The sequence below is a fragment of the Ictidomys tridecemlineatus genome, chromosome 13, assembly GCF_052094955.1.
Source record: "Ictidomys tridecemlineatus isolate mIctTri1 chromosome 13, mIctTri1.hap1, whole genome shotgun sequence".
Lineage (NCBI taxonomy): Eukaryota > Metazoa > Chordata > Mammalia > Rodentia > Sciuridae > Ictidomys > Ictidomys tridecemlineatus.
This window is the reverse complement of record NC_135489.1, coordinates 99,064,161-99,090,869: the sequence shown is the minus strand read 5'-3', so window position 1 is coordinate 99,090,869 and position 26,709 is coordinate 99,064,161. Positions and strand designations below refer to the sequence as shown.

Sequence of the window (26,709 nt, the reverse complement as noted above, 5' to 3'; positions counted from 1 at the left end):
ATGTTTGTTTCGAGTAGTATAATCTCAGGTGACCATTAGGTAGGGAAAACTTTTTTAATGCCCTCACAAGATATTTGATTAACTCCTGAAAAATTATTAACAGTTATATGCCATTTCAAGTATATTTTCATTCTTCCAAACAATACACTAGTGTGGAAGCATTTGTTATATGATTAGATTAGTTCTGCCATTTGTGACAGTGCTTGCTAGTTGCCTACCCATTTTCATTTTCCTTGAGTAATACAGCCCCAGCTGAATTCTCAATGCTGTGGCAAACAGTCAGCAAGGAGACTACATTTGCAACCCCTCACAGCTACCTGTGGCCAAGTTCTAGACCGTGAGATAGATGGAAGTAGATGTTGGCTGAGGCTTAGTCAGTGGAGCACTCTCCTGCCCTTATCCCTTTTTTTCATTCTTGGTACTTGATTACAGACTTAATAGCAAGACTTCAGCAATCTTTTTGTATCATGAGCTAGCAGGGAGGTTAGAGGGTGCAGTGTGAGAAGAGCAAAGAAGAAACATTGAGCTCAGAAACCTATTTTCTGACTTCATAGAGCAGCCACACATGATCTTTGTGTAGCCTTACAAAAACTGATCCCCAAATTTTGATTTGCAAAGTCCAAGTTTCAATAAAGTAGTTAAAGCAAAGTAGTGAAATTGTAGATCTTTCTAAAGAGACTGGATTTAGTGATGTGGACAGCAAAGGAGCTGAAGACCTGGTGACATCACGTGGTGAAGTGCTGACTACCCAGAAGCTTGTTCCCCGTGTTCATCCTCGGTGCTCATCATTGCTGGGAAATAGAAGCTTTGAAATTCAATATTAAACCTAAAAGAATATGCAGAAAGTGCCATGGAATTGTAGCTATTGTAAGCAATCTTGATTGCCATTAAGCAAAAGTGTTATATTTTAAAATACAGCTCCACTGAAAGGAACCAGGGTCTGGGGAGGAAATGTACAACAGGAGCTTGGTACATTGTGCACTACCAAAACAGGAAATTATCAGAGACTATTTGAGTCTTGTCAGAAAGACCTAAGAGCCAACCTGAGTAATTCACCACTGGCTGAAGATGGGGTGGTGTAAGCTTCAGGTAAGGTAATGGCTTGGGATTGTCATGTGTCAGATAGGTTAAAACCCTTAAGCTAATGGTGCTCAGCAGTTAAAAACTGGTCACCTTTGGAGGATGGTAGGGAGACACCCTATAATTTTGAAAAGGAGAAAATAAAGGAGAACAGCTTTTCAAAGACTAATTACAAACCCATTTTTGTATTTTTGGTATATCACAAACAAAAGAAATAGATACCCATTTAGAGTTTTTTCTTTTTCTTTTTTTTTTTTTTTTTACCTTGTCTGTGGTTCTTAGTTGTCTACTTTAAGAATCTTAGTACCAAAGAAAGAATTTGCTTTGAGTTTGAATAGTTAGTAGATAATTGACAGTTCTGTTCACACTGCACTGCACGTAGCTGCTTCCTGTTACCCCAGCTCCAGGGAGCAGCAGTGACTCCCACCTCCCTCCCTCCTTGTACGGTGAGGCTTTTGTTTGTTTGTTTTTTCCATTTAATAAGTGATCAGTTTAGAAATTCTGTGTTTATTTTGCTTAGAATTACTGGCATTCATCATTTATCTTTAATACAACTTTCGTTTATTTTAATTATATTATCTGTTTAGTGCCACATAAAAGGAAACAGTTTGTACCTGATACTTTTGTTTTCTCTGCACATACATACTCCCTGATGAATTCATTTAAGTATTAAATATTTAGGTAATTGATGTTTAAAATGTTAAATACTCTGCAGGTATCACGGTAGACTATTATGTAGTAGTTTAATGTAGTATCTGAATTTGGTATTGCTTTATACTTCTTGTTGATACTTTTGCCCAACTATTTTATCAGTATTTGGGAAGATTGATTGGAACTTTTGGATAGGCTAAGAATACAATATTATTTTTCTCATTTAGAATGATAGGTTCTCAATATCCATACCTATCCAAATAGTTTATAATTGGTAGGTCTGAAAATATACACACAAAAATTACTCTAGGAAATGAGAAAAGCACTTTCTGTACATTATTTCACAAGATCTACAGAAGCGGGTTCCAGCAATCTGTGATTGTACTCACAAAGTTCTCTTCCTCCTTCCTGTTTTAGCTCAGTCCCTCCATTACTTTGATTTCAGTCACAGCTGCTCCATTCAGAAGCTAGATTTTCTGCCTCACGCTGTCGTACCCAACTCATTGGATCATCAGGCCCATGGATACTCACCCTCTCAGTCATCTCTCCTTTCTTACAAATCCAGCTTAAGATTCCATGGTACTTTGAGATCATTATTTCCTTGTGAAGGACCTTAGCTAGCTTCCCACCAATTTTGTAGGGAAATTAGAGGGATTAAATTGGTTAATACCCATGAAGCACTCAGGATAGTTTATGCATAATTATTACATAGCATCTGCTCAATAAATGTCAACTTCTGCTCTCACCCACCCCCCACTCTTTTGTACTTATCTAAGTAAAGTTTTAGCTTATTTGCTTAGGCTACGCTGACCCCAAATACCTAGCAATTGCTGGGGGTGGGGGAGATAAAATTAGTTAATTCATCCTCTGATAACGTATCTCAAATGTCATTTTGCCCTGCATTTCTGCCATATTTTCCTAGTAAGTCTAACTTTCCCTCTTTCTGAGAAATGTGTTCAGATCTTTCCTCATTTCATCTATGCTTCAGATGTTCTTGGGTTCACATAACAGGAAATACCTTGAAATATCACAAAAGTCGCAAAGTGGGGCACCTTCATGGTTGGTGAGTTTAGCAGCATGGTGACATTTCTGGTGCGCCATCTTCAGTGTGACACTTTGCTCTTGTAAGCTGCCATCATGATCTCCATGTGGCTGGCTACCATCGCTCAGAACATCTCCTGTAGATATGGCAGCATTCTGGATGAGGACCTGGTTATTCCTGTGTTCTTTATTTCAGTGGAAACCCAGTTTGCTGAACGACCCCTGCAGATATACCTTCACTGGCGGACCAGTGTGGTGAAGGGTGCTGGGGAAGGAGGCCTATGAAGCCCGGCTGGCCCTAATGTGTAGCGAGTCCTCTCTGTTGCTGCCACTCTACTCCTGCCTCACTGAGCACTTCTCACGGTCCTGCTGACCTCTCTGCTTTTCTCTCTCCACTGTCTACCTGGTGGTCTAGTCCAGGCCCCATGCTTTGAATGCCCTTTGTATGACACTGTTCATTAAGAAACATTAGCTAATCCACATCCAGTCCCACACTTCACCACTCCATTTACGTGTGTCGAAGACATCTTAACCTAATTTGACCCGCATACACCTCCTTTTTCTCTGTTTTTTCCAGTGTCAGTAATGTGGGACGCGCTCACACTTGAACCAAATGTTGTGGCTTTAGATTTTGACTTTCCTTTCTCCCTGCATTCTTCAACTATTTCAAAAAGCACTTATCCCAAGCCCCTCTGCATCAACCTCCCTAAACTGCCCAGTCTCAGCCCAAGCCACCATACTGCACCCTCCTCTTCAGCACTTTGCTTTGATCTGCCCCCAATGTGTTCTCTCTCAAGCTTACAATGACTCTTTTTAAAATGCAAATTGAATTATGTCACTTACTGCTCAAAACCCTTTACTGCCCTTGTATCACTTTGCTAAAGTAAAATATAAACTTTTGCCCAACATAGCTAAGCTCACTTCCTACCACTTCCTCACCCTTTCCTGTGAGCCTCTTTTAAATGCTCCGTGTTCAGCCTCACCCTCAGGCCTTCACACCAGCGGAGGTCACACTGATATTCTTTATGGTCTTTCTGTGGCTGCCTGGTTGTCATTCAGAATCAGCCTCGTTTTCCAACAGGCCTTCTTAGCTGATCCAGTCTAAATCAGCCAGCAAGTGTATTATCCCAGAACTTGGCCCTACATGAAATGGTATCTGTAATACTTCTCACAGTCTCCTGTTCTTTGTTCATGTGCTTGTTTCTTGCCCTTCTCCTTCCTTTGCTGCCTGTAGGATGATAAGTTCCATAAGATTAGTGATGGTCTATCTCATTTACTACTATGTGTTCAGCACCTAGGACAGTACCTGGCAGGTGTTAAGTTACTCAACCAGAAAGTTCTTGATTGAACAAATCGCTTTTATTTACAAAATATAAAACGGATAAGCTCCTATTCAACTTCATCTATTTGTAAGTTAAAGAGGAACTACTAACCATGTGATTGCATCATTCATGGTTTTAGAGAGCAAGCAATAGAAATCCTTTGGCTATCATAAATGAACAGAACATTTATTATAAGGCTCCTGGAATTGATAGATGAATGGAGAAGTCGGCTTGGAGTCCCTAGTGGAACCCAGGAGCCTTGGAAGTAGATAACAAGCACATCACTGTCCTTGCATTGCCTGAGAGTTGGGAAGTCGCCACTCTGCAGAGTCACCCATACAGACTGTCAGTTCTGGGAAACAATACCCACCTGGCCAGACCTGGCTTAGGTGCCTACCCAGCTGTGCCAGAGGGTGTCTGACTCCATTGGCTTCATTTAAGGAAGTCTCTGCTAACTGAACTGTGCCCAGTGGAGGGAGAGGGGCCTGGAATCTCCACAAGAAAGACAAAAGATTTTATCAGGGGATAGCTGCCAAAATATGGCCAACGTTCAGAACATCAGGTAACTCATTTTAAAGTTTCTCTCCGAGCTTGTTGTCCTGCCACAAAGTGAACACACCTACCTCCTTCATCCTCTGGGCTAATATGACCTTAACTTCCTCAGACTCAAATCTGCATTGGAAAATGACGGTTCCCCACCTTTAGTCAGGAACTGCTCCCAGGTGTTCCGAGCCTTCCTATCCACATCAGAGTAAACCCCAGGTCCTCATGGGCCCACAAGACCCTTAAGGTTTGTCTTTGTACCTCAGCCATACTAGCTTCCCTGTGGCCTGCAGGGTCTGTGCGCCACATGCGTCTCCTGGAGACACATTACCTAGACCCAAGCGGGACACCCTTCTTCCTCCTGGTGTGGTTCCCAGCTTGCCTGCTCAGAGCCCTCCCTGCTGCACAGACTGTGTGCACCCCACTTTAGTCGCTCTCCTCTGTCTGGTGGCACGTATGTGCTAACTGTGGGGCCCTTGAGGTGGTGCAGGGCTCCAGGGCAGGAGCTGCCTTCCCACAGCTGTATATGTTTCCCTGTATCCAGAGCAGGCTCCTCCACGCTGAAGCTTCAGTGTGCATGCTTGTTAAACGAAGGGTCAAAGGTGTTGTTTTCTTTGAAATCAGTTCCAAAAGAGGATTTCCAAAATCTTTGTGAATAACAGGCATACAGTATTTGAGGTAATGATGATTGTGACTACTCATTTGGCCATATAAATTCTGCTTCTTTATTTTGAAAGAATCCTCTCCTACCTCGTGTTTTTTGGCAGTGGATTGGGAATGCTCTTATGTCTTCAGCTGATTTTGGGGGCCCTTAGACATGCAGAGACACAGGTCCTGCCCTAGACTGTGTGTTGACAGAGCCAAGGCAGGAGCCTTCGATGCATCTGGCATTTCAGAGTGTCCACAAGTCAGAAGAGGGAGGATTAGCTGCCAAGATCCTTCTGTCCTTCACACGAGTGGTGCTGGTGTGGAGCTCAGCCTCTGCTGCCAGTCAGGACCTGTGTGAGTTACATACCACACGAAGGCCTTGGGAGATGATGAAGGGACTCTGAAACAGTTGCTTTTTTGTAAGAGAAGAACACGCTATAAATTCACTAACCCTAGAAATATTTGAGATGATTGTAATTGTTTATATTTGTTTTTATTAAGAGAGAGAATTTTTTAATATTTATTTTTTTAGTTTTCAGTGGACACAACATCTTTATTTTTATGTGGTGCTGAGGATAGGACCCAGCACCCCATGCATGCCAGGCAAGCGTGCTAACGCTTGAGCCACATCCCCAGCCCTTATATTTGTTTTTAATGTGGAAAATGATTTTGTATATTTATGGGGTGCAGTGTGATATTATTATCTGTGTATACATTGTAGAAGGACTCAGCAAAGCTAATTAACAAATCCATTACCTCACTAACTTTTTTCTTACTGTTGTGAAAATGTTAAAAATTGGTCGTTCACAAATTTTGAAGTAGTCAGTTTATTATCCCTGTAGTCACCATGAGGTGCTTGCTTTTTAGCAGAAACCCCGTGAGCTCCTTGGAGCTCTCAGGTCAGGTTCATGTTGCTCCTTGGGTTCAGGAGTACCATGGAGTTGCCTGCAGGAATGTCCTGGGAGCATGTTACCTGGCAGATGTCGTGATTCCCGAGTATGTGGTTGCAGCCGGGCAGCCTCAGAGCAGGGCTCTGTGTGAATGTTGCTGGGATGGACAGTGGATGAATTAGTGTGCCAAGACTGCTGTCAGATTGGGACGATTTTAATTCCATTGGAGGCAGACTGACTTGCACTCCATTGGTTAATTTCCTCAGTCACCCACTGTATTAAGAAACGACACTTTAGGGACCCTGAACTTAACATGCCTAAGGCTGTATAATTTTGGGAAGCAACAAGGGCATAAGAAAGTCTGAGGACAGAAATATGACACACTGTCTTCATTTTTACCCTTATTAGAATTTAATATTCATAATTAATAATGGGTGAGTGGAAATAAGTTTTCTCTGTATTCTTCTTTTTCTTTAGAAATTGTGCTTCAGTGTGTCATGCACAGTGGCACATGCCTATATTCCTAGCGGCTCAGGAGGCTGAGGCAGGATTGAGAGTTCAAAGCCAGCCTCAGCAAAAGTGAGGCACTAAGCAACTCAGTGAGACCCTGTCTCTAAATAAAATACAAAATAAGTTGGGGTGTGGCTCAGTGGTTGAGTGCCCCTGAGTTCAGTACCTGGCAAACCCCTGCCAAAAAAAAAAAAAAAAAAAGAAATTATGCTCCAGTGTTTTTGTCCCCACCGAGGTGGCACATCTTGTCTTTCAACTTAGGATACATTGCTTCACTGAACCTTGACTCCTTTATTTAGCAGGAGTGTTGAGTTTCATTTAATTTCATAATGGAAAATAGTTTCCAAACTAGAGCAGAATATTGGCATGAATTCTCTTTTTCTATTTAGGATATCTGTTCTTGAGATTATTTGTAAAAAATCTGAGCTTTCATATCAGTCACATTTAGTTTTTGTGTGACACTGAACTGTAACTTCCATTTGTAAAGCTTTCTGCTCATACTGTCATTATTAATTGAGAAGGGTGAACTAAACAGATCATATCGGTTTTATAAAGTTTGAAATCACAGTTTTAAATGCCTGAGGGTATTAAGGAGCATTCACCTTCAGTTCCATAAATGTAAAAATATAATTCAGGCCATCAGTCTTTTGCTTCTGGAAACTGATCCCAGTAAAGGAAAGTAGGGCAGAAAATCTTTCACCCAGCAAGTTTTGTACAGGTAAAATTTCAGTAGAAATGGGTGATTCAAATCTTGTATTTGTGTTGCTATTTAAGGAAACCCCTTTAAACAAATGATTTCTGGAGTACTTTATACAATGTACAAAGTAGATCAAAGACCTTAATGTAAAAGTTAGAACTATAAGACTCTTAGAAGGAAACACAGGAGAGACCTTTCTGATACTGGATTTGGCAATGATTTCTGGGCTGTGACACCAAAAGCACAACCAAAGAAAAACTAGGTAAATGGGACCTCACCAAAAGTATCAAAGACTTTTATGTCTTAGACAAGGTCAGCAGAGTAACAGGCAACCGTGGAATGTGAGACAAGATTTGCAAATCCTATATCTGATAGATTATTAATGTTGAGAATATATAAAGGATTCCCACAACTCAGCACAGAAAACTCAACACAAAAGTGGACAAATAACTTTGAATATTTTTTCAAAGAAGATATACAGATGATCAGTAAGCACATGAAAAGATGTTCGGCATCACCTTCAGTGAGGCACTACTTGACACACGTTAGGACGGCTGTTATCAGAGGACGTGGAAGGCAGCAGCTGAGGGAGCTCCTTCAGTGATTGTCTCCCTGCAGAACCTTCAGTCTCAGCAGCTCTTTGCTCATCAGACAGTCTTCACAAGAGCCCGAGGGAGCCAGGTGAGAGAGCACACTGCCCCACTGTAGTATAATAATAAGCAAAGATACATTTTAAAAGGCAGGAGAAAGAGTTGCCAGCATTGCCCCTCCCTCAGCTCCTGGCAGCCTGGAGATTCCTCCAGAGCTGGGGGTGGGGAGAGGAATTAAACCCAGGTCTTAGATGTGAAGTGGGTTCCAGGCCTGTTCCAGGGAGACCCAGTGATGGGCAAGGCCTCACAATCCCTGCCCTGAACTCTGCTTGTGGACTGAGTTCCTGCTAGCCAGGGATCCACTCCCTCCACCACTCGTTCCCTTAGGCAGCAGAGATGGGAGCAAGGAGTCAGCTGCTGGAGAGCAAGATATGCAAACTAGCACAGGCCTGCCTTGGAGCTCAGTAGTAGGGCTGCGTTAGTGAGACCCAAGACTGAGCATAAACCAAAGGTCCCCCAGACCAGAGCTCACAGACCTCTAGACCTGCCCCAGCATCAAGCAAGAGATGTGCATGCTTCTAGGACAGACACAAGTTTTTCCCTGCATCATTGCCATCTTTGAAGTGGGGTAGGGACACACTTCTACTCATAACTGTGTAGATCCCTACAGTTGTGAAAATCAGTTGCAAGTTAGCATTAGCCTTTGTAGCTTAAAAAATGTCTGTCCCACCCCTTTCCCAACTTTGGGCAGCATAGCTATATTCAGACCAGTGCTTACAGGTGAAACTGGAGACCTGCCCCGTAGTCAGGCAGAGATCAGCTCCCTTATGGGACAGACTTGTGTTTCAGCCTGCATTGCCAACAGCTGTGGCATGGGCCTCAACACACTGAGCCTATAGGACCTTGTGGTACAACCCAGCTTAGAGCCAGTTTGGGTGGCCAAGGAACTGCTTTCATCCGTGTTTCCCCACCCTTGGGCAGCCTAGCATGGAGCAAAAAGTCCATTCAGAGAGGATAGGACAGAATAGTAAGTTTGACCAGTCTGGTCAAACCTAATGCTATGTAGATACTAATGACCCCCCACCCCCAGGCCTCTGGAACTGCTTAGGTTGACCTGTGGTCCCAGTCTATCAGACTTCTATTCCAGCCAACATCGCCTGAAGCTAGTTGCTGCAGTCTTGAGCCGTGAGTCTACCTTAGTGGTTGTATTGGTCAGCTTTTCATTTTTGTGATCAGAATACCTGAGAAAAACAACCTAGAAGAGGAAAGTTCGTTTTGTTGTTGTATTTGTTTAATTCACAATTTCAGAGGTCTCAGTCCATGGTTGGCCAACTACATTGCAGAAACATAGTTATAAGGCTTGACAGGGGGAAGGTACTCAGCTCATGATGGCTTGGGGGGGGGGGAGAGAGAGGGGGGGGAGGGGGAGGGGGAGAGAGAAAAAAAGAAGAAGAAAAGAAGAGGAAGAGGGAGGGAGGGAGGGAGGGAAGGGGGGAGAACAAACGAGAATACACATAGACATGTAAGGGAGGGAGGGAGGCAGCAGGCAGACATAGAGTCCCCAAGGTCATACCCTTAGTAACCTACTTCCTTCAGCATGCCCCATCTGCCTACAGTTACCACCCAATAGTCCATTTAAAAATTATTAATTCATCAGATGGATTAATCCCCTGATGAGGTTACAGCCCTCCATATTCAATCATTTTACCTCTGAACCTTGCTGTGTTATCTAACACTTGAGCCTTGGGGAAGCATTCCAGATCCCAGTCTTGGCAGGTAAGCAGCCCATAACAGTGTGACCCTTGATTCTACCTAATGCTTCATAGTAGGGTGTGGACTCAGGGTGTGACACCTCATTGTAGGATTTGTGGCCTTGGGTGTAACATAGGAGCCTGGAGCTACATCCTCTAAAGTGATTCTTTGCAGAATCGGGTGGAATTCCACAGTTCCTGACCACTAGCCAGTAACTGTGGGTGATGAATTTGGGCCTACCCAGAGCCCAGGGAGAGGCTTGCAGAGAAAAACTACCCCCTTTAGATACTTACCAATTCATGAAGAATAGTACACTGTATATTTGGGATAAATCCAGGATTGGATCACCCTCTAGTGCAGAGACAGTGACAGTACACCAACAGCCAACTCTAAGTGAACCTGGGCTCGGGATGCCATCTAGTGCTGAAATGGTGAAAGTGATTTCAGTCTTAGAGGAAATAAGCCGCCTGCTTGAATTTCTGGAAAGACAAATAAAGCCAGATTATAAAAACCTAAACCTTCAATTAGATATTAGATCTGAATACCTAATTTTTCAATACCCAGAAGACATCACTTACAAGCATCAAGAACTTTCACCATGGCCTTGCCTAAGGGTCAAAATAAGGCTCAAAAACTAACCAGATCATAAACAGCATGGGTGAACTCGGATGGAGGACTTAAAGTAGTTATCCAAAGGAATTTCAACCTCAGAGAACACAAAGAAGTGATTAAAAGTGTTCTTTAACTGAGAAACTTGCAGAGAGATGGGAACAGTTTTTTAAAAAATCAAATAATTCCTTGAGCTGAAAAATATACTGACAAAATTAAAAACACAATAGAAGGCATCGTTAGCAAAGATCAAACAGGAGAGAGAATTAGTGAGCTCAAAGTCAGGCTATTTGAAAATACATAGTTGGACATAGAATAGGGGAGAAAAAACCCCAAACCAACAACCCAGGTCCCAGGTAGGAACAACCAGAAGGGGACCTCAGGGTTCACTCCTGGACATCTACTCACACGGTAGAAGCAGAGAAGTCCCAGAACGAAAAAAAGATGAAGTACACTTAAAAGGGCACACATATAAAATATGAGGAAGGAGAATCCATCTCAGATGATGCACAAGTCCAAGACCTCTGAAAATACAAGGAAACAGGCAAACAAATCTCCCCCTAAAATTCGCAGTTCCCCATAAGCTCACAGATATGGAAGTGGATGAAATTAAATTACAGAGGAAGATTATTAAAAACTGATTTATATTAAAATCTTCAGTGAACTAAAAGAAGATCTAAGGAATGAATGAAGAGAGCAAACACAGGAGATTTAAGGCCATTTCAGTAAAAAAGCAGAGCTATTGAAAAGGAACCAATCAGAAGTCCTAGAAATGAAAGACACAATTAATCAAAAGTTCACTAGAAAGCATCACTAACAGATTAGATTGTACTGTATTTTCATTTTATTTCTTTATGTTGTATTGTCAGCATTTCAAAATAGCTTGTTAAAACCAACGGATGTTTTTAGCCTTATAGTAACTATAATACAACAATCTTTAATAGTTGAGCCAAAACTAATATAAATCACTTAGCCATAAAGGGAGACTGTAAAAAAGGAGAAAATAAGAAAGGAACTCAATTAAATTAGAAAAAAATTCACAAAATAGCTGTGATAAGACATTATCTAGTGATGATTATCTTAAGTGTAAATGAATTAAATTCCCCAATTAAAAGACATGGAACAATTAATGGATAAAACAAAAAGACCCAAATATATGTTGCCTATAAGAAACTCATTTCACATGTAAAGACATATATATAGAAGGGATAGAATACCATTCAGGTAGAATCCAAAAGAAAGCAGGAGTAGCCAGATTTTATATCCAAAAAAAAAAAAAAAAAGAACCAGTAAAAAGTGGTATATTCTCAACAGCGTATAAAATTCTCCAAGACAAATCATAGGATAGGCCCCCAAAACAAGACTGAAAAAGTTCTTAAAATCGAAATTATATCGGGTGTCTTCCCTGACAGCAGTTCAATAACACTAGAAATCAGTCAGTAGCAAGAAAAACTTTGGAAACTATTCATACATAAGAATTAATTCCCTCTTGGCCAACCAGTGGAGTAAAGCAGAAATCAGGAGATTTAAACATTTCTTCAAACACGCAATGGAAACCCAACATACTAAAACCTGTGGGATAGAGCAGAGCCAGTACTGGAGGGAAGCTGGCAGCCATCAGTGCCAGCATCCAGAAAAACCGCCCATCACTTCATCACAAGAAACTGAAAACAGATCAAGACAAGCCCAGAATTGGTGTAAGGAAGGAAGTCACAAAGACCAGAGCAAAAATAAACAAAATGGAGACTAAAATAAAATTTGTAGATTAATGAAGTAAAGACCTATCCTTCAGAAATATAAATAAAATTGATACACCTTTAGACTATGAAAAAGAAGACTCCAATCAGAAATGAAAATGTAAACATCATAACTGATACCACAGAAATATTAAAGATTTATGAATAGCTGTATGCCAACAAAAAATCAGTCATTTTTTGGTACCTCAGTAGCAAAGTATCTGAACTAGAAAACAAGGAAGAAATGGAGAAATTCCTGGACACATACACCTTACAAAGGTTGAGTCCTGAGTAGAAAACCTGAAGAGACCAGTAGTGAGTAATGAGATGGAACTAGTAATTTAAAACAAAGTCTCCTGGTAAAGAAAAGCCCAGGACCTGATGGCTTCACACTGGGTTCTGTCAGATATCTAAATAAGAATAATATTGATTCTTAGTAAATTGTTCCCAAAAATTTGAAGAGGAAGGAATTTTTGGAAAGTCGTTCTACAAGGCCCACATTACCCTGACACCAAAACCAAACAAGGACACAATAAAAAAGGAAAGCTCTAGACCATTATCCTAGATGAACGAATAGGCAGAAGTCCTCAACAAAATACTACTGAGCTCAGTCCATCCGGCAGCAGTCACCAAGGCTATTCACCATAACGGAGTTGGGTTCATGTGAGGGAGCAAGCATGGCTCACATCTGCAGCCTATCAGTGGGGTAAAGGACAAAGCTGTGGTCATCTCAGTGGATGCAGAAAGATGCCACAAAGGCATCTGATAAAATTCAACATCCTCATGATGAAAACTCTGAACAGCTAACCTAATACTGACGGGGGAATAACCGAAAGCTTTTTCCCAAAGTTCTAGAACAAGGTAAGACACTTGCAATACTTTTATTTAACATAGTACTCTAAGTCCTAGCCAGATCCGTCAGGCAACAGAAAGAAAGAAAGGGCATATAAGTTGGAAAGAAGAAATCCAATATTCACTGTATGCAGATGACATGATCTCCAAAGACTCTAGACTGTTACAACTCATAGTTAATTCAGCAGCATTTCGTGATACAAAATTAACGGGTAAAAATCAGTCATTTTTTGGCACCTCAGTAACAAAGTGTCTGAACTAGAAATCAAGGAAGCGTTCTCATTTATAACAAATGCCTCACAATAGATGTAACCACAAAAAAATAGTCAAAGCCATTTTGAGCAAAAGAACAAAGTAGGAGGCATCCCACTTTATCTGACTTCAGAATATACTACAAAACTATAGTAATCAAAACAGCATGTTAAAACAGACACACAGAGCAGTGGAACAGGATAGGCCAAAAGTAAACCCACACATCGCAGCTAACTGGTTTTCAGCAAAAATGTTCAGAACATGCATTGGAAACAGGACAGTCTTTTTAGTAAATGGTGCTGGGAAGATTGGATATCCACATGCAAAAGAATGAAACTGTCTCTTACCAGTTACAACAGTCAACTTAAAGTAGATTAAAGACTTAAGTGTGAAACCTGAAATTGTAATTACTAGAAGAAAATACAGGGGAGTTGCTTCAGGGCTTTGGAATTGCCAAGACTCCTCGAATCAGGAAACATAAGCAAAAGTGGAAAAATGGGGCTATATCAAATTAAAAGCCTGATGTTCAGCAAAAGAAACAATCCGAATCAAGAGACAGCCTATAGAATGGAAGACCATATTTGCAAGTTGTTATTTCCTGTAAGGGGTTAATATACAGACTATATAAGAAACTTTAAAAACTAGCAAAACAAAAACGAAAAACAAATAGTGAAGTTATTTAAAGGAACAATAGACCCAAGAAAACATTTCTCAAAGAAGACCTGCAAATGGCCAGTAGGTGTATGAAGAAATGCCCAACTTCACTAATCTGAAAAGTGTGAATCCAAAGCACGGTGAGATACCACCTCCAGTAAGAATGACTGTTCTCAAAAAGACAAAGGTAAGTGCTGGTTTACTTGTGTTCACATAATGATCTGCATTTCTTTCCATGTTGCCATGAATGACATGTTGAAAAAGGCAGCCTTGCATACTGTTGATGAAAAGGAATATAGAAAAACACTACCGAGGTTCTTCAAAAGATAGGAACTATCATATGATCTAGCAGTTCCACCTCTGGGCATATATCTGCAAAAAATGAAATCAGTATGATGATGAGATGTCTGCACTCTCATGTTTACATTTGTGGCAGTATTTATAGTATCCAAGAAATGGAAACATCCTAAATGTCGGTGAACTCGCGAATGGATAAAGAAGAAATGGCACATGCATACCACTGAATATCGGTCATCCCTCCCCCACCAAAAAAGAATGAAATCCTGCCATTGATGACAACATGGAAAGAAATGCAGATCACTATATGAACTCAAGTAAACCAGGCACAGAAAGACAAGCACTGCATGATCTCACTCACATGTAAAAATCCAAAACCATCAGTCTATGATAGAGATTGAGAGTAGAGTGGTGGATACTGAAAGCTGAGAGAACAGAAGGGGAGAGAGAAAGATGGGGAAAGGTTGGTCAGTTGGATAGGAGCCCAGAGTTCCATTGTGCTGTTGAAGGATGGTTATAGAGAATAGTTATGTACTGTACATTTCAAAAAGCTAAAGGAAAGGAATTTGAATGTTGAATGAGACAGATGTGGTTAACCTGATTCAAGTATCATGACATGTATACATGTATGGAAATATCACATGGGATCCCATAAATATATACAATATCTATGTTTCTATATTTTGGTTAAAATGATTGTAAATTGTAGAACTCTACTATATTGGTGGGAGCAACCCAAACAAAATGCATATGGCATGTTATTCAACCTTAAAAAAGAGTGAAAATCCTGACATGCTACACCCTGATGAACCTTAAGGACATTGTGCTGAGTGAGATTATCCAGTCACAAAAGACACATATTGTGTGAATCCATTCATATGACAGAGAAGGCTTGCGATGTCACCTGGAAAGGCCAAGTCTGGGTGAGTGCTGGCTTGTGAGCCAGCGTGATGTTCTGTCCTCAGTGAGTCAGAATGCTCTCTCGGCACCAGGCCCTCACCTGCCCGCCCCAGCTCCTGCACACTGTTGTGTGGTGCATCTGCCTCGTGGAGCGGAGCAGCAAGCTGCATGCTGCTCGTCTGGAGGGGGTGGTTTTTCATGTTAGTTTCCATCTACGTAACTGCCACTTTCAAGTCTTTACAAAATTCTAATTCCTGGAGAATGATCATATGAGAGGAATGATATGATGAATGGGTATAAGGTTTGTGGACTTTCAGAATGTTAAGGTTCAATTGGGTAAAGTGTGACATTAACAGGGAGGGTTGCATTTGTTAATTTTGACCAGTCTGCATTCAACTTTCTCAGAACCCAGGAGTAATCATTTTTAAACATGCTCATTATGACTATCATCAAAATTATGAACATCATCAAAATTTTCAGCAGCTTAATGAGTAAATATAGTTATCTGGGTTATTTGTGTATATCTGTGTGCTAACCAGCTGCTGTTGAAAAGACCATAGGTAACTGTCTTTACCTTGCAGGTTGCTCATTAGTTCCCAGACCTGTCTTTGCTGTGCTGAGCAGTATCACTCTTTACTATTTAAAACTGGCAATGCTGTGTTCTTTATAGACATATTTTCTGCTACATTTTATACAAGTACTATCTCTTAGCTGCCTGAGCAATTTAAACACTCAATAATAACTGCATTTTACAGAAGCATCACTCATTTGTATATGAAAACAGTCTATAGAAAATGTCAATCCTGTACTGGTTTATTGAGGTCGGTTTTTTTTATTACTTATATTTCATTATTCTTATTGTGGTTTAAGAACAGCATCGTAAGTTCTATACTGTTATTGTATGTTATTGAGCATGTAAGAATATACTTCATTATTGAAGACAGATATGCCTTTTAAGTTCTTTCTGAAGATTGGCTTATAGGGCGTGGTGGAGACTGAGGCAGACTAGAGAGCATTACACCAAAAAGGGGTGGCACAGTTGACTTGCAAGTAGAAATTGTTTTTTGGATAAAATCATGCATCCAGTTTTTGAGTGTTGGTAACTGTTGTGGGGGGAAAAAGCTTAGACTTTTGCAGGCCAGATAAAACCAAGTGAGCTTGCCTAGACTGTGGGCCATCCAGTTATCTCCTCCTCTAAACCTGGCAGTCACCTGCTCCTCTGCCTCTTGGCCACATGAGCCCTGGGCAGCCCAGCAGCCATTTTAAGGGTGAGTCATAGACAAATCCTAATGTTGTGGCTGTTCCTATTCTTATCAGTAGAAATGGAGGCTATCTCTGAATTACCTGTTTTTGTCCAACCTTCTGTTGAATGAGGTCCTGGCGTATTCACTAGGCCATTCTAGGGAATAGGCAGACGGAGGGAATGAATTAGCCAGTGTTTATCAAAGCAGGCCTCTTCTGCTGCAGAACTCCTCTCCTCAGTTTACCCTGAATCGTGCCACTTCATTCCTTGGAGTTCAGGAGGTATTCAATTCATAAAGTCCAAAGTAGCTATATGGCAAAGTCAAATCTGGAGGCCTGGTTCTGACCCCACCGCGCAGTGCATTTCCTGACAGCTGAGAGGTAGGGATGCCTGGGTGAGAGAGCATCTCCAAAAGAGGAGGAGCCAGCAGGGCAAAGCTGCGCTTCATCAGTGGTTGTCTGTTTTTACTTTTACTAAATTAAAATGACTTTATAATCCATTCACCATACAGAATTCTTTTAAAGCATGAGGGTTGAATTCCTAAGAATTTGGTAAGCTGAAAGGTAATTGCCAGTCTTGTCAGGACTCTGCTCTCTAGGCTGTGCACCCCTGGACAGTATTGCTTGTCCCCTCTTGTTCTGCTTGTGGTTAGGACATAGTGGTTACTATGGATTGGAGTCAGGAGTACACCAGCAGTATTTGAGGTACCAAAGTCACTTGCTGATGATGTAAAATCCTCAAGTTCTTTGGTGGTGGTATTAATTGAGTAAACTGAGAAATTGGGCTGTGTTTTTAAGTAGTTTCCAGTGCCTAATTTTGACTTATAAACTTCTGGCCCTGGTTTATTTGTGCAATAACTGACTGAACAAATGAAGCACTGAAGTGCTAAAATGGAAAGGTGTCTAATGACCGCCTGCCTTTCTTCTCCTAACCCTTCAGGGGGAACTCAGCGGTTACCAAGGGCCATCGGGATGTCTCTGGCCAAGGAGCTCATCTTCTCTGCACGAGTGCTTGATGGACAAGAGGCCAAAGCCGTGGGCTTGATCAGCCACGTCCTGGAGCAGAACCAGGAGGGGGATGCGGCCTACAGGAAGGCCCTGGACCTGGCCAGGGAGTTTCTACCTCAGGTACTTCTGCCTGAGTTCCCCTGCTTCTCCATGTAGGTGATTCCGTAGCACAAGACTAAAACAACACCCGGCGTACCGTTGGCGGACTTTCCGGTTTAACATTTCTTGTTTGACAGATAAGAAGTTAAGATCCTTCAGAATTAAAACCAGAACTTGAAGATAACACGAGGGTGATATTGGGACCACACTTTGATTTCACTTTCATGTTTCATGTGAACAGCATTTGGCCCCTGTGACACCGTTCATGTGTATGTACGGGTATAGAGCACATTTGACCAGACATGACAGTGTCTCTCCTAACAAGTAAGGAGACTGATCTAACTCGCTTTCACCGTGAGGGCTTTGTTTGGGTGACCTGCTTGAGAAGCTGCACTTGAAAGCATCGTGTGTCTTTCTTTTTCTGATGATTCGGGTATTGCTTCGTGGCCTTACTGTGTGCTGTATGATCCTCACAAGTACATGAAAAAATCTGGATCACATGTGCAGTTATTGGACTGTACGTGGAAACACTAAGAACCGTGCATTGATGGCTTCTTTTTAAGGGATTTTTTTTTTCTGTCACCAGTTGTATGTTTTCAAATGTTCCTTTGGTCTGAAATCACAGATTAAAGGATTTAAACTTAAGAGGAAGAGTCTCCTTTTGCTGTGTAAGTGATTAGTCAGAATCTCTTTGTCCGTCATGGAGCTTGAACTTTTATAGCTCCCATAACCAGCCATTTCTGGAGTCAAAATAAGTTCCTCTCTGTATTTGGTTTACTTACCTCAAACGGGATTTATAATCTAAAGGATCAAGGCCATTGATCCTTTAGAAATGTCATGAAGGCTTGCACATGCCCCCCACACTTGCCCAGAGTTCCCCTTTCCCGAAGGCTTTCGTCACCCAGCACGTGATAACCTCTTGATCCTGCCCCACTCTGCTACGCTCATCCCCAGAGCTGTCACACAGGGCCACACTTCAGGTGTTGATGGTCCCTCTTAATCAGCTTGTAGCCTATCGGCCGTCTCAGGAAAGAGCTCTTCTCTAACTTAGTCCCTGTGTGAGGTAACATGGAGCCTTTTACTCAGTAGAGGCCAGGTGCTTGTTAAATTGATGGAGAGAGAGCAAATAAAGAGATTTTACTGCTGTTAAAAAGAGACTTTCATTATAACCTTGGTATTTCCCCCAAATATTAGAGAATTATCTGCCTAAAGACAGATTAAAGGTAAAGTGTCAGGGAAAGTAATAGTTTAAATATTGGTTTAATGACTTTCCTTGGCTTGAAATCTTATGACCAAGGTCTATTTGAATTGAAATCGAGGGGTGTATCCAGATTCTGATTACTCACGGCACTGCACGACCTGATACGTGGCTCTGTGCTCCGGAGCTCCGTGGAGGAGGCTCTTGAACGCCTTAGTTTCCAGCTTGCCTTTTCTCCTGGGGGCCTCTTGCAGTTAATGCCGTTCACTGTCCACATCCACCTGCCTGAGCGCGGCTGGCACCCTCTGCCTCCCTCTCTCCTCAGCGGATCTGACAGTGAGCTGCCTTCATTCCTGCGGAAGCCAGAGTCCATCACTACCTCAGGCAGGCCTCTTCACCTTCCCTCAGAAGGACACTCCTCTGAGAACTTCAGTGGTTAAAGCAGATTTTCTCCAAGTGAAACAGATGTAGAAGGGGATGTTGAATGACTTTGTGATGTGAAAACCATGTATATGATTTACCAAACAGGTTTGAATGCAGTGCTCTTTATTGTATTTGTTACGTTGTTACTGAATGATCACTCTCCAGATAATGAAAGAGCTTCTATAATTAGTATTTCTGGAGAATTTAGATGGGTCAATTGATACTAGAAACCCCTAGAAAAGAATAAATGCCAATTTTTATGCATTTGTCCATTCACTCCTTAGAGTTCTTTTGTTGCACCTGCTTTTTGGAGCCTACTTTGCATTTTAATTCAGAAGACCATTCAATTCAAAATAAGCTACAAATTCACATTTATTACCTGTAAATAAATGAGAATATTTTAGAAATTCAAAATGAAATTGAAGAGCTGAACTCCATCTGGGGAGGACTCTTTTCATAGGATAGTTTGGTAAGAGTTTGGCCTCCAGAAAACACAAGTCATGGTGTCCTTCTCACAGAAGGTGCCCACCAGCTCCTTCCAGTGTGACCCAGGCACACCCATGCAAGGTGAGAGTCCTGCTCAGAGCATGTGTGTGTGTGTGCACCCACCATCACCACAGTTTAGTTATCCGTGCTAAGGGAGAAGAGATACACACTTCCAAGGGCATTATATCCACCCTATCCTTACTGGCAGCAGGCTGGTTGCCAGCCCTAATTTCAGTCATAACTGCTAGTTAGTGTGATATTAAGCCAAAGACTTCCTTTTTCTTTCCCCTACTTAACCTCTAGAGAGAATATGGAAGAACACTAAGCCTTCAGCTGGATGTCACTGCCTGCTGCCTTCAGGGATCTAAAGTTTGCCGTAACAGAATACTGTGGCCTCTAAATAACTTGCTGATGCAACACAGTTGTTATAGTTGCTGTTTAATTAAGACCTTGCAAAGCTCAGAAAAGAAATTTTCCATCTAGTAGCTCATAACTGTTGTTGGCCATGCCATGTATTTATCAATGGGAATTTCTGAATTTTACTTAAGGTGTACAACATAATTTGCATAAATAGTAAAATTTGTTTAATTTGAATTTTAGGGACCTGTTGCAATGAGAGTGGCAAAACTAGCAATTAATCAAGGGATGGAGGTAAGTTCCTTAATGCTCAAGTTTGTTGTTAGAATGAATAGTGAAGGTTAATCTAAATGAACATGTTTAGACTTTTAGAGGGTTCTTTTTTTGTTTTCGTGTTTTGGTTCTAAGGATGGAACCCAGAGACACTCAACCACTGAGCTGTGCCTTAGCCCTTTTGTATTTTTACTTTGAGACAGGGTCTTGCTAAATTGCCCAGCCTGGCCTTGAACTTGTGATCCTCATGCCTCAGCCTCTCTGGGATTACAGGCGTGCGCCATTGCACCCAACTTCGACATTATGTTTAATATTCCAAAATATAGCTGTTTGAACGCTACTATTACTGAAAGATTCTAAGGTTCCTTTAGGCTACATCATTGATTTCATTTTGCTGTGATTATTGTTGAGTTCGTATTATAATCACAGAATTCAGAATTTCACCGATGCTGTGCAACTTATGATATGTCGGTTATTTTTGCCATTGCATTAATTAGATTCACTGACTAGTATTTCGTAGAAAACCAAAGGAAAAAGACATTCCGTATACTCTGAGCATCAGTATCACATTATGAAAAACATTCCCAGCTCTAAGCTCTCTTCCACGTTTGACTTGTTGATGTGTCTTCTGTAGGGTGTGCTGGGCATGCCCCAGGGACATGACTCCAGAGGGGGGTCCCTGAGCTGTGGGGAGTGGGCGGGGAGGAGTAGTGCAGGCACTCAGGTACTTCAGACTTTCAATGACAGATATTGTAGTTTGGCTAACATACAGGAATTTTGCAAAAAGATGCTTCTTCCTTGTAGGCACAGGAGGCACTATATCTTCTTTGGCTTTATGTCAGTAAAAAAAGATGGAATTTGTAATAATTTGCAGTAAATGCAGCTTCACAAATTTGCAGGTATTTGATTGGATTATCCCGGTCCTTTCAGGATGGTGATAATACTAAAGCAAACACCTTACATAGCCCTTACCGTGCGACAGGCTTTCTTGTATCTGTTAGGTGCTTTATGAAGGCTTCACTTAGATAGACTCGTTTAATCCTTACAGTATGCCACCCCCAACCCAGTTTGGTGAGTACTATGATTAGCCCCTTGAAGCATGGAGAAGTTCAGTAACTTTTCTAAGTTATACAGCTCCCAAGGGGTAGTGTCAGGATTTGAACCTAGGAAGCCTGGTCTCAGGTCTCTTATAGTGGCCATATACTGATTGGTGGCACTATATCAAAAGATTCTGTTCTGGGGGGATAGGGTTATTTAATTTGAATTTATATTGACTATACCATATTTTGCAAAGTTACTTCTATTGAAATGAATTATGTTTTTATCCTCAGGTTGACTTAGTAACAGGATTAGCCATAGAAGAAGCATGTTATGCTCAGGTATGTAATATAATCACAAATTCAGTAAGGATGCACCTCTGGGTATTTCAAATGAAGTATATATCACTCAGTAAAATTTCCTTTATTCTCATTTCAAAATCACACAAATGGGTTGAAGTTAGTTGTTTCTACTCTTTGACTATTACCAAGTTCTGCTACTGCTTCTGCTGAACAGACTTGAAGACTCTGCATAATTCAGAAAACCCATACAGTAACCAGTTAGTGCTGCTCAGGCTGTGGCCGTCTCACGAGGCTTGTCTCCTGTGCATGTGGCCTTTGCCTCTCACTGTAGTCTGGAGAGGCAGCAGATGGCCTGGGCTTGTGCCTCCCATGCAGCGGTGGTGTGGAAGGCTCATGAGCTTTTCTGAAGTCTGAGCCTTCTTTCCTGCCCACTGACAGTTCACTGATGAAATTATAGGGTTCTTTTTTATATACAGATTAGTAGTTCTGTCCAAGAAGGAAATGTTTTCATTTCTTTCTTTTCCCTAAGAGATATAACTTTAAGGACATCTAAAAAGCAATAGCATTTTGTTCTACCTTTCCTGAGAGTTGGGCACTACATCAGATCCTATTAAAACATGGTAGAGTTATTAATAGGAGTAGTATCTAGAGTGTTGCTCTGTGTCTGGTCTGAATATATAAATTAGCTGTCATTGGTGAGTAATTCCCGGGAGTGAAGTAAATCCTCAGTCTCATATTATATGTGTATGTACGTGTATATAAAGCACATTTGACCATTTAAAGAAGAAATACCACTTTCATAATCTCTTCCAGAAAATAGATGCAAACGATACACTGCTGACTTGTTCAGTGAGGGCAGAGTTGCCCTGATACCTAAATCAGAGGAAGACATAGCACGAAAGGAGGAGGATCCACAATGTCTCTCATATGAGTATGGCCAAAGCAGATGAAAAGTTCCTTAATGATGGTAAATTGAAAGAAGAATTCTACTCTGACCAAATGGGATTTGTTCATATATACAAATCTTGTTCAACATTAGAAAAAAATCAGTGTCATCCATCATGTCAGTAGACTAAAGAAGGAATTTATATGATTATTATCAATTAGATACTCAAAAAGCATTTGACAGAATTCACTACCCATTTATGATAAAAACTCTCAGCAAACTATGAGCAGAGTGAAACTTTTTCAACTTGGTAAGAACATCTACAGAATGCTGACATCCTACTTAATGATCAAGAACAAGGCAAGCATGACCCCCCCCCCCATTGTGCCTTTTCAGCATCTTATTGGGGGTCTTAGCCAATGCAGAAAAAGAAGAAAAAGAAGAAAAGATGTACATATTGAGAAGTAAAAAATAAAACTTCACAGATGACATGATTGTCTAAGTGGGAAATCCCCAAAAATCATCTAAACAAGTTCCTCATAAGCAGTTAACAGCAAAATGTCCCACAATACAAAGTTAATATCCAAAAATCAATTGTTTCCTTATATAGCAGTGGAAGAATTGGAATTCAAAATTTAAAATGCAACACCATTTACATCAGCACTCCAAAAGTGAAGAGCTTAGGTACAAATCTAACAAAATAACATACAAGAGGTATAGGAATAAAACCAAAAACCCTGCTGAAAGAGACCAAGATCCAAATAAATAGAAGAACAAGCCATGTTCATAGTTAGGAAGATTCAGTTGTTGTCAAAATGTTAGTTCTTCCCAATTTAATCTATACGTTTAACACAATCCCAATAAAATTCCCAGCAAATTATGTTATGGATCTTGACAAAGTGTTCTAGTTCATTTGTGAAGTCCAAACATGCAAAATAACCAGGACAGAATTGCCAAAGAACAAAGCCAGAAGACTGCATTCCCTGAATTCAAGACATTGTGGTAATGGTGACAGAACAAACAGGGAGACAAGGAACAGAATTGAGACCCGTGAATGTAGCCAATTGACGTTTGACAGAGGAGCAAAAGCAGTTCAGTAGAGAGGAATTCATGAAGACAAATGGTCCAGAAACATCTGTATGTTCACAGGACAAGAACAGATCTAGACAGTGACCTTGCACTTCTCACAAAATGAATTGGAACCCTCGACGTAAAATGAGAAACTCTCACACTTGCAGAAGATAATTTAATTTTATGCTCTATGGGTTTGGCAATGACTTTTTAGTTACAACACCAAAAAGCACAGTCCATGAAAGAAAAAAAAAATTGACATTGCCTTTATTAAAAACCTGCTCAGTAAAAGATACTGCTAAAGAATGGGAGATCCAGACTGGGAGGAAAATCTTTCAAACACATGATAAAGGATGTATCCAAAATATACAAAGAACTGTTAAGACTCAAGAATATAAACAACCCAATTAAAAAATGAACAGGAAAGCTGAATAGATACCTGTCCAAGGTAGATAAACAGATGACAAAAAATCAGAGAAATGATGCCAATTTCTGAGAATGGCAGGTTGGACAATGAGATGCCAGCACAGCCTGTTAGAATGGCTCAGATCTAAACATGAGGGCACCAGGTGCTCGGAGGATGGAGAGCTGCAGAAGCTCTCGGTCATTGCTGCGGAGGGTGTAAATGATTCGGAGACTCTGGGAGACCGTTGGGCAGGTTTTTGTAGGGCAGACATACTCTCACTGTATGATCCAGCAGTCATGCTCTTGGTTATTTATCCAAATAATTTGAAAACTTATGTCCACACGAAACCCTGCACACCAAGCTTTATTCATAATTGCCAAAACACAGGAGCAGTCGAGATGCAAGTCTTCAGTAGGAGAATGGATAGACAAGTACATCTACCCGTGGAATATTAGACAGCAGTAAAAAGGCAGGAGCTATCAAACAGTAAGACGGTATATAGAGACCTTTAATGCATATAGCCAAGTGAAAGAATCCCATCTACAAAAGCTTCTCTGTTTTTCCAATTCAATGACAAGGCAAAGCTGTAGAGATAGTTTTGAGTAGGCACAGCACAGAGGATGTTTATAGCATTGAAACTTCTATATAATACTGTTGTGGAGAGTATCTGACATTGTATTTGTTAAAACCCTTACAGCAGGCAACACGAGTGAACCTCAATGGAAATGGATCATAGTTAATAGTGATAACGTACCAGGATTGATTCATCACATGTGACAAGTTTAACACACTAATGTCAATAACAGGAATCTGGGGCACAGCTTGAGGGGAGTACAGGGGCTCTGCCTTCTGGGGTTTTTGTTGGTGGTGGTGGTAAACCTAAGCTGCTGTGAAAAGTAATCTTTTAATTTTTTGAGTCCATTTGAAATAGGAAAAAAAACTTATTTGAAGTAATGAAAGTCAATTTGGTCACACAATTAGAATTGTTCAAATAACTAGTAGATTTCAAAATTTTAGAATGAACTTCTGACTAGTTTTCTTAGATACTGTTTGATAAAATTTTACTGTTGTGTTTTCATTTTGGTATAAATATATATTTTTTTCTTAGACCATTCCAACAAAAGACAGACTTGAAGGTCTTCTGGCTTTTAAAGAGAAAAGGCCCCCACGATATAAAGGAGAATAGAAGAAACAGAAGTTCTAACGATACCATGTGATCAATGTACTTCTGGAAGTATCTTCAAGATCCACTCTGATGCCTCAGCACATGGAATCTCAATGACCAAAGGGAAGAGCGAGTTGCTCGTGTCGTGTGTTACGCATCTGGAATGGACCCATATGTATACTTCATGCCAATGTGTATCATGTTAAATTCATTCAGATTTATAAAGCAAGTAGCATATATCGTCAAAAAACAGGTTAAAATTTAGGTATATGTTTTTAAATATTTCCTGCATATAAGGCTTTCCGTTCTTAATTTTTTAATGTGAATAATTTATATATTGCACATTCTAGGAAATAATATTGATTGTATGTCTACTGTGCTGCATTAAGAAAATAAAATTACTTCTGTATACCAAAAAAAATGTGAAATTATACCAAATAAAGTTTCTAAGTGGTTATGCACATAGGAACAGACACACGCATACATCTCAACCTGAAAAAATGAATTGATAGATAGTCTGAGTGAAAACTACCTAATATAAATAAAATTAGTGAAAAGAAAACTTGGGAATTATTCTTACCCCATCCTCTTTCACTTGAATAAATCATTGTGTGTTGGACTTTAGAAGAAACTCTTCCATACTGATTCCATCAGGCAGCCTCCCGACATTTGGCCAGGAACACACTGCTGTCCTCTGCCCTCTTCCTCTCTCTGCCCTCCTCCTCTCCTCTCTCTGCCCTCTTCCTCTCTCCCTCTGCTTTCTCTCCTCTCTCTGCTCTCTGCCTCTCCTTTTCTTCCCCTTCAGGCAGCCCCCTCAATAAAATCTCTTGGTTAAAAACAAACTCAGTGCCATCCGAGTCGAGGCCCAGGAGCTTGTGAAGCCCACAGGAAGCTTGATGCCATTGTGCTGCTAAGACCAACTCCCACAGAGAAGCCTGGTCCTCTGGTGAATAAAGACCTGCCTCTTGACAAAGGAGAGGAAAAACGGTGCCCCCAGGGTGGACCGCAGAAATGGCTTGGGTGAGGTGGAGACTCCTCTGCTTCCTGGCCCTAGCAGTCTGTATGTGGTTTTTGTAAGGGAAGGAGCTGAACACACCAGCCCTTCCACTTCCATGTAGCAGGGCAAGTGGGGTAAAGCCTTCATAAAAGGAGAGAGAGGCCCAGGCCTGTTTAGTGGCTAGCACCAGGCCTGGGAAAGCAGCATGGACAGGAGGTCTGCAGAAAGGGACGGACTGTCACGATGCTGTCTGGTCACCAGGCTTCCTTGTGAAGAGGATCTCGGGTCCGAGCCTGGGCGTGCCAGACGGGACTGGAAGCCTTTGCTGCATCGGTCAGCCAGGAACGGAGCAGCAGGCCCCAGTGTGCCTTCCAAGTGCATCCCACACCTGCCTGCCTCCCAGAGAGGTGTCCCTTTATGTTCTCTTCCCAGGGACGCCATTGCTGTCAGAAGGCAGGCAGACTTCAAATTCTGAAACTTTTAGTGTTCAATTTGGGAAATTCAACCCTCAGTCTCAGTTCTGAAATTCTTCAAGTGGTGGAGGTGGACCGCTGTCTTTGCTGATGTGTGCGTGTGTGCCAAGGTGAGGGCCACTTCCTTATCACTTGAGGTGCCGAGAGTGCAGATTTCAGATGATAGCTCTGTTGATCGGAGTAAATACAGAAGGAGCTTATTAAAATTCATGTTCGGCCCTCTGGTGACTGTATCTGGTGGCATGCATGCCTGTCTACTGA

At 41.2% G+C, this 26,709-nt stretch overlaps 1 protein-coding gene across 4 annotated transcripts in view; it reads left to right on the top strand.

The window, feature by feature from the left end:
- Auh (AU RNA binding methylglutaconyl-CoA hydratase) overlaps positions 1-25,540 on the top strand; it is a 159,105-nt gene extending 133,565 nt beyond the window's left edge. For 3 of the 4 annotated variants that reach the window (XM_078030672.1, XM_078030673.1, XM_078030671.1), the window contains 4 exons: positions 17,207-17,394; positions 20,081-20,131; positions 21,442-21,489; positions 24,922-25,540. In XM_078030672.1, coding sequence (XP_077886798.1) covers positions 17,207-17,394; positions 20,081-20,131; positions 21,442-21,489; positions 24,922-24,999 — 365 coding nt within the window. In that variant the 3' untranslated portion in view covers positions 25,000-25,540. Of the gene's footprint in view, positions 1-17,206; positions 17,395-20,080; positions 20,132-21,441; positions 21,490-24,921 lie in introns of those variants that run through there. The other variant, XR_013430008.1, reaches the window with a different exon arrangement.
- Positions 25,541-26,709: the final 1,169 nt, after the last annotated feature.